This window comes from Salvelinus namaycush, chromosome 12, assembly GCF_016432855.1.
Source record: "Salvelinus namaycush isolate Seneca chromosome 12, SaNama_1.0, whole genome shotgun sequence".
Lineage (NCBI taxonomy): Eukaryota > Metazoa > Chordata > Actinopteri > Salmoniformes > Salmonidae > Salvelinus > Salvelinus namaycush.
Window position 1 is genome coordinate 5,797,034 of NC_052318.1, and position 15,931 is coordinate 5,812,964.

Consider the following 15,931-nt stretch of genomic DNA (forward strand, 5'->3'; position numbering starts at 1 on the left):
TATAGGGTGATCCAAACATACAGTTGAAGTCGCAAGTTTACATACATTTAGGTTGGAGTCATTAAAACTATTTTTTCAACCAATCCACACATTTCTTGTTAACAAACTATAGTTTGGCAAGTCGGTTAGGACATCTACTTTGTGCATGACACAAGTAATTTTTCCAACAATTGTTTACAGACAGATTATTTCACTTATAATTCACTGTAACACAATTCCAGTGGGTCAGAAGTTTACATACACTAAGTTGACTGTGCCTTTAAACAGCTTGGAAAATTCCAGAAAATGATGTCATGGCTTTAGAAGCTTCTGGTAGCCTAATTGACATAATTTGAGTCAATTGGAGGTGTACCTGTGGCTCTATTTCATATGGCAGCGTAGCCTAGTGGTTAGAGCGTTGGAATAGTAACCGAAAGGTTGCAAGTTCAAATCCGTGAGCTGACAAGGTACAGATCTGTTGTTCTGCCCTTGAACAAGGCAGTTAACCGAATAAGAATTTGTTCTTAACCTTCTTCTTGCCTAGTTAAATAAAGGTTAAAAAAAATCATGCACTGGATTTAATTTATTTTCAATGAATGATGAATTATGTGAACTTGCCTAAAACGTGTGCAAGTCTGTGGGCATTATTTGGAAGGGTGAAACAGAAGAACTCTGCTGTTCTGAGAGCAAAGGAAACAGCTGTCAGTAGTTGAGAATGAGAGGAAGTCATGTGATCCGGCGATTTGATTTGAGTTTATTAAAGACCTGACACATGAGAGTGAGAAAGTGACAACCCGATCATGGAGACCCGCTGCATTTCAGGCTGGTTTCTCCTCTGTCTACTTTCAGGTTAGTGATGCTCGATATATCTCTTTTAGCCTGGTTAATAAGTAAATGAATAGGATTTAAAATAAAATTCAGTTCTCACTACTTCTTCTCTCTCATTTTCAGTCAGTGAATGCATTCAAGTCATTGGTATTGAGGGTCAGAATATCACTCTGCCATTTAAATATGATGCCAAATCTCATGGTCTCCAACACATTTGCTGGGGGAAAGGAACCATACCGAGCTCTGGTGGTTGTGACAATGAAATAATCTCAACTGATGGATCTGAAGTGACACGTAGATCGTCAGTTAGGTATCAGTTATTGGGTGATTTGAAGACGGGGGATGTCACTCTAACCATCTCCAATACTACAGAGATAGACTCTGGAACATATGGATGTCGAGTGCAGTACGTTGGATTGTTCAATGATGAGAAATATCACGTCAGCTTGACCATTGAGAAAGGTAAAGAATGCACAACATGCCAGGATATAACTTGATGCTTATCAGATGAGAATTGTGAGCCTACTAAGGAATATTATGATTTCACAGCATGTGTACTTGTTCAAGCTGAGCAGTTAGTATTTTTTTACTGTCTGATTTCAGCACCTGTCCCGACAACATCGCAGACATCTGCCAATGTGACCATAACCCCACAGACCATGGACAACCACAACCACGGTACTGAACACAGCCTACAGAATAACATGTTGTCAGTCCATAGAAGTCTTATTTTATATCGTTTTTTTTTTTATTGCAGTATTATTCTTACACGTGAAAACATACTTTTACTTCCTGATTGTGTAGGTCCTGTGACCACAATATCTACTGAGTATTCATCCACGGTATACTACAGCGAATCAAAATCAGTAAGCTTGACAACATACTGCAATTCCTGCAAAAATACGAAACACTGCTGTGAGATGCCGTTTGAACTGATCTGAATCTGTGATGTCGACAGGAGACGAGACGTAACGACCTCGCTGTGATCCTGGTGTCTATTCTGCTTGTTCTGACAGGCGTGGGGATTGTGTCTGTACTCGTCATGAGTAAGTACACACCGTCTATACCTTTGCCTGTATAATAAGAACTAATTCTCTCGATGAACATCTTACTGATGTAATTGCAGGAAAGCGATGGGAAAGATTTGCTACGGTACTCCAAATGTAAGTAGACTATTGTCATCTTCCAACTGACACAGTAGTTGAATCACCACAATATGCCAAGAGAATGACTGAATCACTGTGCAATATCTATCGATGGGACATGTAGGCCTAATTAGCAAAACCATTAGGTCTATGGTAAATGTCTGTGAGGTAATACTGTAATTATGACTAATGAGACCCAAGACCACAACAGATTGAGGAAGTGACCCAAGACCACAACACACTGAGGAAGTGAAACAATAAGTAGGCCTTAGTGGCTGGAATAGTGGAGAACAATTGGAGGTTTACTCAGTAGCAGTGCAAATAACATGGTACAGCTATATGGACAGTCAATCATTATGGTACTTTTTAATGGTAAATTTACCAACATATATAATGATAAATAGAATTGAAATGTGTATCTCATTATGGTAAATGGTGAAATAAGTATAGCCAGTTATAATTGTAATGGCTCAGCAGTTAATAAGACAAGAAGATTAGTGTTTACGGTAAAAGAGAAGGAATATAATCTAATAATCTATGGTTTACAGGAAAATCATTCAACAATTTTTGATTTTGGGGGGGAAAGGGACTGGGGGGGATATACTTCTCCCGTGGGCAAAGACTTAAAAGGGGTGATGTTATTAATTAACAATATTTTTTTATCTGAATAAGCTCCGTAAAGTAGATTATTTGAAATATGTTATTGGACCATAAACAGATTTGGCTCATTAATCTGTACGGTCTAAATAATGATGATCCATGCTTCTGTTAAAATATATATAATAATTCATCTAGCCTAAAAGCAATACAAGACTCTATTATTATGGTGGGAGATTATAATACGGTTTTAAATACCTCAATGGACCGTAAAGAAAAATCACACTACAAACACCCTCATGCACTTAAGGAAATCACGAATATCATAGATATATTGGAACTAGTGGATAAATGGAGGCTTAAATATCCTGATCTAGTGAGATATACAGTACCAGTCAAAGGTTTGGACACACCTACTCATTCCAGAGTTTTTCTTTATTTCTACTATTTTCTACATTGTATAATAATAGTGAAGACATCAAAACTATGAAATAACACATATGGAATCACGTAGTAACCAAAAAAGTGTTAAATATTTTATATTTGAGATTCTACAAAGTAGCCACCCTTTGCCTTGATGACAGCTTTGCACACTCTTGGCATTCTCTCAACCAGCTTCATGGGGTAGTCACCTGGAATGCATTTCAATTTTATTTATTTTTCCTTTATTTAACTAGGCACGTCAGTTAAGAACAAATTATTATTTTCAATTATGGCTTAGGAACAGTGGGTTAACTGCCTTGTTCAGGGGCAGAATGACAGATTTTTACCTTGTCAGCTCAGGGACTCGATCTTGCAACCTTTCGGTTACTAGTCCAATGTTCTAACCACTAGGCTACCTGCCAATTAACAGGTGTGTTAATTTGTGGAATTTCTTTTCTTAATGCGTTTGAGCCAATCAGTTGTGTTGTGACAAGGTTGGGGTGGTATACAGAAGATAGCCCTATTTGATAAAAGACCAAATATTATGTCAAGAACCGCTCAAATAAGCAAAGAGAAACAACAGGCAATCATTATTTTAAGACATGAAGGTCAGTCAATGCGGGAAAATTAAAAACTTTGAAAGTTTCTTCATGTGCCGTCGCAAAAACCATCAAGCGCTATGATGAAACTGGCTCTCATGAGGACCGCCACAGGAAAGGAAGATCCAGAGTTACCTTTGCTGCAGAGGATAAGTGAATTAGATTTACCAGCCTCAGAAATCGGCAATTAACTGCACCTCAGATTGCACCTCACAGAGTTCAAGTAACAGACACATCTCAACATCAACTGTTCAGAGGAGATTGCGTGAATCAGGCCTTCATGGTCGAATTGCTGCACAGAAACCACTACCAAAGAACACCAATAATAAGAAGAGACTTGCTTTGGCCAAGAAACACGAGCAATGGACATTAGACCGGTGGAAATCTGTCCTTTGGTCTGATGAGTCCAAATTTGAGATTTTGGTTTCCAACCGCCGTGTCTTTGTGAGACGGAGAGTAGGTGAATGGATGATCTCTGCATGTGTGGTTACCACCGTGAAGCATGGAGAAGGAGGTGTGGTGTGTGGGGGTGCTTTGCTGGTGAAACTCTCTGTGATTTATTTATAATTCAAGGCACACCTAACCAGCATGGCTACCACAGCATTCTGCAGCGATACGCCATCCCATCTGGTTTGCGCTTAGTGGGACTATCATTTGTTTTTCAACAGGACAATGACCCAACACACTTCCAGGCTGTATAAGGGCTATTTGACCAAGCAACAGAGTGATGGAGTGTTACATCAGATGACCTGACCTCCACAATCACCTGACCTCAACCCAATTGAGATGGCTTGGGATGAGTTGGACTGCAGAGTGGAGGAAAAGCAGCCAACAAGTGCTCAGCATATGTGGGAACACCTTCAAGACTGTTGGAAAAGCATTCCAGGTGAAGCTGGTTGAGAGAATGCCAAGAGTGTGAAAAGCTGTTTTCAAGGCAACGGGTGGCTAGTTTGAAGAATGTTGTTTAACACTTTTTTGGTTACGACATGATTCCATATGTGTTATTTCATAGTTTTGATCTCTTCACTATTATTACAATATAGAAAAAAGTAAAAATAAAGAAAAACCCTTGAATGAGTAGGTGTGGCCAAATTTTGGACTGGTACTGTATAGATTTTCTCGCTGTGTTGATAGATGACAGAATGCGGTCAGACCATCAAATAATTGGCATATACAGTGGTTTCTGTAGCTCAGTAGTTTGGACATACAGTGCATTCAGAAAGTATTCCGACCCCTTGACTTTTTCACATTTTGTTATGTTACAGCCTTATTCTAAAATGGATTAGATAAAAAATGTGACTCACTACACACACACAGTACCCCAATGTTTTGCTAATTTATTCAAAACAAAAAACAGAAATACCTTATTTACATAAGTATTCAGACCCTTTGATATGAGACTCGAAATTGAGCTCAGGTGAATCCTGTTTCCATTGATCATCCTTGAGATGTTTCTACAACTTGATTGGAGTCCAGCTGTGGTAAATTCAATTGATTGGACATGATTTGGAAAGGCACACACCTGTCTATATAAGGTCCCACAGTTGACATTGCATATCAGACCAAAAACCAAGCCATGAGGTCCTTGGAATTGTCCGTAGAGCGCCGAGACATGATTGTGTTTGAGGCACAGATCTGGGGAAGGGTACCTGCAGCATTGAAGGTCTCCAAGAACACAGCGACCTCCATTATTCTTAAATGGAAGAAGTTTGGAACCACCAAGACTCTTCCTAGAGCTGGCCGCCAGATCAATCGAGGGAGAAGGGCCTTGGTCAGGGATTTGACCAAGAACCCGATGGTCACTCTGACAGAGCCAAGCTTGTAGTGTCATACCCAAGAAGATTTGAGGCCGTAATCGCTGTCAAAGGTGCTTCAACAAAGTACTGAGCCAAGGGTCTGAATACTTATACAAATGTGATATTTCCATATATATTTTTTTCTATGTGTAAAAACCTGTTTTTGCTTTGTCATTATGCGGTATTGTGTGTAGATTGATGGGGGGGGGAAACTATTTAATCAATTTTAGAATAAGGCTGTAACATAACAGAATGCTGAAAAAGTAAAGGGGTCTGAATACTTTCCAAATGCACTGTACATTATTCTTACAGAATTTCCACGTGGGCGAGGAAATTGGAAATTTTATCTATTGGGGGACAAGTTGTTTTTAACCAGGACAGAAACATTTATAACTGACTTTTTCTGACATAACATACGTACAGCAGATTGCTTATTGTAACTAAAATAAATGGAGGAACTTATTCAAGAAAGATCAAGTGGAATATATTATATAATAAAGCAAACTGGATATTGGGAAAAATGCACCAAATAATTTTTTTAATCTTCAGCATAGAAATGCTACCAAAAATAATTGACTGAAACTAATTTACTGAAACTAATTTTTCTACAACTTACAAATAACGGAGTCACCCATGACTCACCAAACGATAATTTGAAAGAGGAAGCAAAGTACTTTCAGCACATGTTTTCATTTCAGTCTCCATTTCCACGAACCAAAGATAATTGCAAGGATTTTTTTTCTATGAATAATGTAAAATTAACAGCTGTACAGAAAGACTCATGTGAAAGCCACATTACAGAGGATGAACTTGATGCAATTCAAGCCTTTAAGTCAGGGAAAACTCCAGGGCTAGATGGTATACCAGTTGAGGTATACCAAACTCCAGGGCTAGATGGTATACCAGTTGAGGTATACCAAACTCCAGGGCTAGATGGTATACCAGTTGAGGTATACCAAACCTTTATTGATCTCCTCAGAGGACCATTATTAGCATGTTTTAACCACTCCTGTACAACTGGTAGATTATCAGATACTCAACAAGAATGTCTGCTTTCATCATTCCTGAAACGGGACCCAAGTGGTAAAGATCAAAGATCCAGTCCATATCACTATTTTAAAACAAGCCATTGAAATTTGGTTGCAATTTCATTTTAATCCACCAGAAAAGACCGAACAAATATTACAACACATATTATAGTTAAACTCAAATATACTAACTGATTAAAAAAACATTATTTTTTAAAACTGTATAATCTTTTAAAATTATATCATAAATAGGAATGGTGGAGTTATGTCATACGTGCAGCTAACAAAAATATATGGAAATGTCTGCTCTATCCAAAATTATAACCAACTAATTGCATCATTACCGCAAAAATGGAAGAGGCAAGTGGAAGGGGGAGAGTATAGCAGTTTCATTTAGGAACCAAACATTTGACAGCTGCAACATATAGAGTGAAAAACAGATGGGAAGAGATTTTCGATATACTGATTCCATGGCACATGGTTTATGAACTGATACCCAAAATGATGCCGGATTCTAGTTTTTGGTCGCAGGTTCAGCAAAGGCTGAAGAATTGCAACATTTACCTGGAGCTAACTCTGCAGATAGCACTGCTGGGTGATTTGAAAAGTCATAGTCAATTGATCAATAATATAATAATACTCTTACCTAAAATGTGTATCTTTAATTTACAATCTGTAGAAACTATGAGAATAGAAAGGTTCAGAACTTTTTGTGAAACATCACAGTTGAAAAATATATGGGATTCTCAATAGTGTACCAAACAAGTAGGCCTGTCCTAAATAAATCAAATCAGTACAAACTTTATTTGCTATGTCAGATTTTACACCAACACTCCAAAACGTTTCTCAGCATAAATTCAACTGGATCAGAAACTAAGCAGTATAATGCAGAAGGACAATACAGTATGTCAAGCTACAGCGTCTCGCTTAGCTCTGCACTTATTTGGTCTTTCCTTTATCAGACCACAGCGTTCTGGCGGCTCAGTCCTGTACAGGAACTCAGTGTCCAGCTTGGGCCTGCACACTCGAGAGACGGCTGTAGAGAACGTCTATCAGATAGAGGACAACGAGAGAGACGACTATGAGGATATCCACTGACGAAGCACGGACACTTCACCACCACGCTCATGCTGTTAACACTCTGTAACACTTTGTAGCTCTGTGTTACAAGGCTGAGGTTGACTTATAGGCTAATGATTCAGCCACACAAGACAAAAGTTACTACAGAATCAGTAGTGTTTTGCTGATAAGGGAAGCAAAACAGTTGATTTGTGTTATTGAAAGGTTTATTTGAAAAAAAAGGGCCTTACTAATATGGCTTCCTATGTGTATTCAGCACTAACACTAGAAGCACAAGCATTTCGCTACACTCGCAATAACATCTGCTAACCATGTGCATGTGACCAATTACATTTCATTGGATTTGATAACAGTGTATGTTTCAATTGATTATGATGACCAGATCATTTTTTTATGTAATAGGCTAAAAGCGACCAAAATAAAAATGACATCAGCTTTAATGCGTGATGCAATGAAAAGCAGTGACTTAGCAGAAAGTGTGCTATGGTTTTCTATCCCCTCCATGTCCTCTATCCAGGACATTTAGCTACACCCATCTGCAACATCACCCAGGCATACAAAGGCAGTGAAAAGTCACACATAATCGCGACATTCTTCGGAAAATGGTCTTCTTTACCCAATTTTGAGGTATATTGTCTTGTTCAAACCCAACCTGTTGGATGATAATAAAAATTCTAACTTGAAATTCTAATGTGTCTAATTATTCATTGGCTACACAATTGTTGTTTCACTAATAAATTATTAAAAACTACTAAAAGCCTTACAACATCAATTTAAGGAATTTGGGCACTGGCCAGCTCAAGCAAGTCATAATCTTTGGCTACGGGTTAGCTTTTAAAAACACACTGTGTACCCTGGGAGATGAGCCTCCTAAATCATCAATGCAGTTTGTTTACTCTGGTATATGCAGATGAAAATTCCATCAACAATGGGCCTTTTCTCCGCTCCCAGCCCTGCGATAGGAGGAGGTTAGCAGAGGGGTCACAGTGGCTCTGGCTGTCCTGCCTGGAGATGTCACAAGCAGTGGCCCCCCGAGAACACAGCTGCCCATTCAGATGCCCTGTCTCTGCGCCACCCTGCCCGTTCCCAGCACACACCCTCCACTCCTACACACTGGATATACAAGATGGCTGCTAGTTCTGGACCGTTTTTTCCCCGCCGTTGGATCCTCGTCCTCCTAACATTTTCAGGCAAGGAAACGTTATCTAAACCAGTACAAATAATTGGAGTTTAGGCTGTTGAATGATTGGGTACATGGGTGTAGTTTGAGTTGGATGACCCGCCCCATAATATGACTAACACCACAGAAACAGCCTCACTCTTTGTGTGTCCTTTGTTTACTACTAGAGTGACACAGGTCTCCAACGGCTTTGTTCTAGACAGGTTGGCAGTTTTGGCCTTGGCTGAAGATGTCCGCATCTACATTGAGTAGGTCTAACTGTTCAACGTTAGACATGGCAGTTTTTCATACAATAATGTGTTTCGATGTTACTTTGAGTTATTTGACATGGCTGTGTATTAGTTTTTCCATACCTACATAGGCCTACTGTTTCAAAGACTACCATACTTTTACTTTAATTATAGCAACCGAATTGAGATGCGTTGCAAGCTACGACATATAGCTCTTTGATCAAAACTAGAGGCAAAATTGAGAAAGTTCCGTAGTTGACCTTGGGATGTTGTTAAGATGTGTATGGAACTCAGGCAGGAGGAAATAGCCTTGTCATACCTGTGTTTATTTCCCCCGCTCAACAGCCAGGTGTTCAGTGTCAGCATTCAAGGTGATGGAAGGTGCTACTGCGACATTGTCCTGTCAGTATTCAGTGAGCCGTTTGGGTTTGAGCCGCGTGTGCTGGGGGCGAGAATGTGGCACGTTCTGGTGCAACAACATCCTCGCGCAGACAGACAAACATGGCGTCATCTCCAAGGTGTCGGACAGGTATAGACTGGCAGGTGATGTCCTCGCCGGAGAAATGGACTTGGGAATTCTCGATGTCAAGCGGACAGACAGTGGGCCATACTGTTGCAGAGTGGACATAGATGGCATTTTCAACGACAAAAAAATAATTCAAAACTTAAGGGTCATGAAAGGTAATTTTTGGCAAGATATAATTTATTTCACTATTTTACACTCTTGGGCAACAATGGGAATCAATGAACTAGTCTTTCTAGCTTTCTCGTCCACAAAAAACACGCCGGCTCTATTTGCTATATGGCACGTAATTAACTCAAAACTGGCCTACAATGCAATTCACTCTCCCAAAATGTATGTTTTGAATTTGTGAATTGTTTTCTTAGCTCCAGTGACTGTTTTGCCAACAAGCACCACTGTACATGTTACAGAAGCTCCTCCTACCACAGGTGAGTAAGCGTATTATAAAGAAAGGGGTGAACTCATGGGATCCTGATGTATGTGAGATGCGTATTTCCTATCAAAGATATACAATAAATAGATCAAAGATATACAATAAATAGATTGTATTAATCTCATGTGAACCCTAGAGGAACCTAGGCCTGACCTCTTAGCCTCCTGGGTTACGTTGACGGTCATAATGAGGATTCATGTGTGGTTAAACATTTTGAAATCCTAAGTAGATGGGAATGAAAACGGACTATTTCAACATTTACCCTTCATTCACACTCCCAGTGCTATGACATCAATGATCAAACTCCCTGGAACTCGCCTCGCAAAGTTGCTGAATATGCTTACAAATCAAATGGAGAAAAATCATGTTAACAGTTCTCCATGCCTTACAAACTTTCATTTTCAAAATGAGGACACCCCTCTCAGAGAATAGTTTTAGACCAAGATTCTAACTCATTTTCTATGGCTGTTTAATCACAAAGAGCCTCAAACATGTTAAAACACATGTTTTCTATGCAGTATTATCTTGAATCACATTGTGCTGCTCAGTGCAATGCAGTCTTTAGTGTATTTCATCAGGAAACCACAAACAAAGGGGTGGGGGGGGGGCAAGTGTTGAAATGACAGTTTTCATTTCGAGAGAATCAAGCAGCAGGGGTTGATGATGTCTCAGGGGTGATTGAATGTCAGAATGTCCTGCCAAGTGAGAGATTACCATCCATCCACATCATCATTGTGAGGTGTCTCCCTTTGTAGAACACTGGAGAGCTGTTGAGTCATCACATCTAGCCATTCCAAGACAGAACACCAGTCTTTTCCCTTCGCAAACACTTGTGAGTATTTTATATACTACTATATAGTAACACCACTGGCATATAAACAAACATCACTCACCCATAACTATATGAAAGCCTAATGAATCCCTCCAAGAGTTTAACCCTTCTTCTTCTCTCTGTGCTCTGTAACCAGATAGAGGAGCCTCTTCCCAGCTTCTCTCTCCAGATCAACATCCCAGTGCTCTCTCTCTCCCTCAGTCTGCTCCTACTTATAATGGGGGCCTTGGTCATATTAGGGTTTAAACGTATGTAACCACAAACTCACATCCTCTGTCGAGAAAAGCCCAGTGTGGTAATGCTCACGTATTCAGACATCTTGCTGTGATGTGAAATGTTTGCCCATATAAAAGTGTATTACCACTAACTAATTAAGAGTAAGTATTTCATTGTAGTGTGTACAATGTGCTGAATATGCATATTGATGAATAAACTTTGATTTGAGTTAATTTCAACTATTTATTTTCTTCTCTAGGAGGGATTCACAGAAGAGCTTTAAAGACAGGCTGGTAAGCAAACACATGATAAAGCACGACTGACATGTAAACATATGATTGAACACAAAACATTTGTAAAAAATTACGAAGACAAATTTGACATATAAATGAACGAAGAATGTATAGACTACAATTAGACCAATTACTTATCATTGATTAGGAATGATCAATGCGTGATGATGTTGTGTCACTCTAGTTTGTCAGCCAAAGAGCCGCCCCACATCATCTATGAGATCCGCATGAGGAGACCTGTGGAGGAGAACATCTATACTCTGGACTAGGGTGGAAGGGCCAGAGCACTGATCTGTCCAATAGACGGCTGTTAACATGATAGTGAGGACAGCCAGACTGATGTCTGTGTGTCACTGTGTGGGTGCGTACCCATAAGGCACCCTGTTCCCTATATATTGCATGACCTGGGGAATAGGGAACAGGGTGCCTTATGGGTACGCAGCCACACTGTGACACACAGACATCAGTCTGGTTGTCCTCACTATCCTTTAGCAGCCGTCTATTGGACGGATCACTGTTGCCTGACAGCTGCCTCAGAATGATCACCTCTCTCAGAGGCTCTACTTTCAATTATGGTATCTATGGGAGTTTCCCTCCTGTGTAAAATGGATTCACTTTTTTATATATTGTTATTATGTAGTGGTGTGATGTTTTTTAGATGCACAGTATTGGTTGTTATCACAAGCGGTCTAATTTATGCCTCTTTCTAATAAATAAAAAACGACATAAAAGTAAACCCAACAAGTCATTTTGTTCATGATTCAACATTTTAGGCACAACTGAATACATGTAACCGAAATGTGTCTTCCGTATTTAACCCAACCCCTCTGAATCAAAGAGGTGCGGGGGGGGCTACCTTAATCGATGTCATCGTTGCCCGGGGAACAGTTGTTGTTTGCAGTTTACTAGCTTGCTCAAGGGCAGAACGTAAGATTTTTCCACCTTGGCAGATTTCTCTCAGGGATTCAAACCAGCGACCTTTCGGTTACTGGCCCAACGCTCTTAATCACTTGCCACCCCTATTAGTGTTTCTAGAGACTACTCACCTGTGAAAACGGAGTAGAAAGATCCTTCAGTCGTCTCTCTTTTATAACAAAGGCAGAAGCATAATGAGAGCGGTAAATGTGATGTATGCAAAATTCTCCTGATAATTTTTGATTCATAGCCACTTATTTTAAAGATAAATCAATGGTCTCCTTTATGAGTTTTATACATGTTTTATGATGACAGTGGTAGTAAATTCTTGATCAGCATGATTTAGCATCAGAAGTCAGGACATGACTAAATGCAATGCTATATTATTTCTGCCCACATGATGGCAGCACGGTCTTAACTGAGCGTTTGGTAGGCTATCATTGTTTGTGCAAGTTTGTCTCCCTGTCAAATTGATGTCAAAACTGAAGGATTTGTGTCACCCTGGGGATATTTTTCTTAGCTATACAGCAGTTGTTGTTTTTTTACATTCCCATATGCTTCCTTTTGTCATGAACATGAAATCTCATGAAGTCACTTCTGTTAGACTTTTGTATGACAGTTGAGGATATTCACCCAATAAAACTTTTTTATGATTCATTGTTGAATCTATAATGTTTGCCAGATCTGGCTACTATCATCCAGTTCATTTCCACTGCACACACACTGGTTGAATCAACGTTGTCCCGCACTTATTTTCAATTAAATTACATTGAACCAACGTGGAATAGACATTGAAATGACGTCTGTGCCCAGTGGGTTGTGATTGTGACAGCCATACCGACCAATTCAACTCCTGTCTGGATGTGTCAGATCAGAGTGAGCTCAAAAGCCTCAGTGGCAAACTATGTGAATTATGTGAATCAAAAACATTGCTCCTCAGATTCATCAGCAGAAACACAGCCATGTACCGGAAGGAGATCAGGCAGCCAGGCCTCCTGGGCATCAGGCTCCCAGGTGGGCAGCAGCAGTAGCCGCCACTGAGAGATGGGAGATAAATCAACGCTCAACCATGGAGCCGCATGAAGGGAAGTGGAGAATCAACTATGGAGCCGCATGAAGGGAAGTGGAGAATCAACTATGGAGCCGCATGAAGGGAAGTGGAGAATCAACTATGGAGCCACATGAAGGGAAGTGGAGAATCAACTATGGAGCCGCATGAAGGGAAGTGGAGAATCAACTATGGAGCCGCATGAAGGGAAGTGGAGAATCAACCATGGAATCACATGAAGGGAAGTGGAGAATCAACTATGGAATCACATGAAGGGAAGTGGAGAATCAACTATGGAGCCACATGAAGGGAAGTGGAGAATCAACTATGGAATCACATGAAGGGAAGTGGAGAATCAACCATGGAATCACGTGAAGGGAAGTGGAGAATCAACCATGGAACCACATGAAGGGAGGTGGAGAATCAACTATGGAATCACATGAAGGGAAGTGGAGAATCAACCATGGAACCACATGAAGGGAGGTGGAGAATCAACTATGGAACCACATGAAGGGAAGTGGAGAATCAACCATGGAACCACATGAAGGGAAGTGGAGAATCAACTATGGAATCACATGAAGGGAAGTGGAGAATCAACCATGGAACCACATGAAGGGAGGTGGAGAACAGGGACAGGATGTGAAACACAACTAGTCTGTGCCCCATTGGAGAGAGGGAGCCTGGCCACAGGACTAGACAGACAGACAAACAGACAGACATGCACATACACACACACACACACACACACACACACACACACACACACACACACACACACACACACACACACACACACACACACACACACACACACACACACACACACATGCACAGCAGCAGACACGCAAACACACACACACACCCTGCCCAGCAAGGCCCAGAGGAGAAGCCAGATGTGACTTGGTAGCCCAGATGGGAGAGGCCTGGAGTCATTGGAGGCCAGGGAACAGATTGAAATTACAATTAAAATTGGGAGGGGACGATTAAAGAGACCATAAAAAAAGTAATTGACTCTCAAGTAACCGAAATGCCAGACCTGACACACTGAATACATTGACTATGTTACATACTGTACACAAGGAAGCAATGAAATTCTCAAATAGTCACATGAAACTAATCATAAACATCAGCAGACAGCTGCCTGGGGTTTCATTTCCTCTCCACATGGATTTCACTTCCTCTTTAAAAATGAATGTCATAAGGATTTGTCAGTTATTTCAGTGTGATCAATTTGTCAATACCCTCTACTTTAATAAATCAGAACAAAGGATTAAATCCCTTTCATCCACTGTCAAAGCAAAATCTCCACATAGAGCAGCACTGCAGAGCTCTGTCCCTCTGAAGTGGTGGCTTTAAATGAGCGGGCAGTTTATTGACTCATCATAAACAAACGTATCAGGAACAGACACAACACGAAGGTCATCAGGAAGTAACATTGTGATGTAACAAGAGGAACGCAATGTTGTACAACACATAATAGCTAACAAGTAGAGCTTTTGAGGCAGTCACAAATGCTACCACTGAGTCCCTCGGAAGACATGGCTCCAGTAAGACTACATAATTATCTCTCCAACGCTGTAGGAAATCAGATGTCTCATGTGCTCTTTAACCTTTTAGTGGGCTAAGTCAGGGTCACACAGTGTTTCTTGGTGGTCTTAAACATATCTACTTTTAAATAAAAGTATACACCTCACACACATGGTTATGGCCTTAAAAAGAAAAGAAGACACCTGTACCATGTCAGATATAGAGTCGAAATATATTACATTTTTCGCTTGCATCCCAATATTACACTTTATATACATCACAGAAGACTGAAATATAACAACACCTTTTGACAGAGAAACACAGGATTTTATGTGGGTTTTTTTAAATAAGAAAAAAATTCCACCCATGAGACCCCTAGAGGGCGATTTGGTCATGTGACTGCAGGAAAGCCACAGTCAGTGACATTAATGTAGGTCATCTGTAGAATTTTTCAAAAATAGTGATAGCATATTAACTGACTGTACCTGCTGCTTTGAGGGTGAGTTGTCCTCTCAAGACACACCAGGATAGATATCCGGAAAGAGCACTTCCCTGAGATAACCCTACCCCTGCTGGAGTGGAGCTACGCCACAGCCACAACACCGGTCTGTTCTGTTGCACCACTCCATTGAGCTTTGTAACGTGCAGGTCACTGACCCAACTCTTCAGCATGGAAAAAGAGAAAAACAGAAAGGTGTTTCCCTCTCTTCTCTTTCAAAAGCATACACTTGTTGACATAGTTTTTAATGCAGAATTACAGTATTACACTTCATACTGCTATAACGTGTACACATCATTGAGCGATCAGATTGATCAAATAAATTAAGAGTTTCATTCCAAAATGCTATATGTCTATTTTCAGAAATGTTTGTAAATTAGCATTTTATTGTTTAAGAACATATGAAAGAGATTGTTGTGTTTTTTCATCAGCTAATCATGGAATGACTTGTACACTACCGGTCAAAAGTTTTAGAACACCTACTCATTCAAGGGTTTTTCTTTATTTTTGACCATTTTCTACAACTGGTTGCATAACTGCCTGGTACAGCAATTGCTCGGCCTCCGACCACAAGGCGCTACAGAGGGTAGTGCGTACGGCCCAGTACATCACTGGGGCTAAGCTGCCTGCCATCCAGGACCTCTACACCAGGCGGTGTCAGAGGAAGGCCCTAAAAATTGTCGAAGACCCCAGCCCCCCCAGTCATAGACTGTTCTCTCTACTACCGCATGGCAAGCGGTACCGGAGTGCCAAGTCTAGG

At 40.4% G+C, this 15,931-nt stretch overlaps 2 protein-coding genes across 2 annotated transcripts; both read left to right on the forward strand.

Annotated features, from left to right (window-relative positions):
- The first annotated feature begins 622 nt into the window (after positions 1-622).
- LOC120056845 (hepatitis A virus cellular receptor 2 homolog) lies at positions 623-8,236 on the forward strand. Its single transcript, XM_039005084.1, has 7 exons — positions 623-828; positions 931-1,269; positions 1,411-1,485; positions 1,612-1,673; positions 1,766-1,853; positions 1,934-1,970; positions 7,358-8,236. The coding sequence occupies exons 1-7, from the start codon at positions 780-782 to the stop codon at positions 7,491-7,493; spliced, it is 786 nt and encodes a 261-aa protein (XP_038861012.1). The 5' UTR covers positions 623-779; the 3' UTR covers positions 7,494-8,236.
- Positions 8,237-9,347: 1,111 nt separating this feature from the next.
- Positions 9,348-11,471, forward strand: LOC120056428 (T-cell immunoglobulin and mucin domain-containing protein 4-like). The gene is made up of 4 exons (XM_039004586.1): positions 9,348-9,566; positions 9,774-9,836; positions 10,597-10,673; positions 10,810-11,471. Exons 1-4 carry the CDS (start codon positions 9,449-9,451, stop codon positions 10,927-10,929), a joined length of 378 nt encoding a protein of 125 aa, XP_038860514.1. The 5' UTR covers positions 9,348-9,448; the 3' UTR covers positions 10,930-11,471.
- The last annotated feature ends 4,460 nt before the right edge of the window (positions 11,472-15,931 follow it).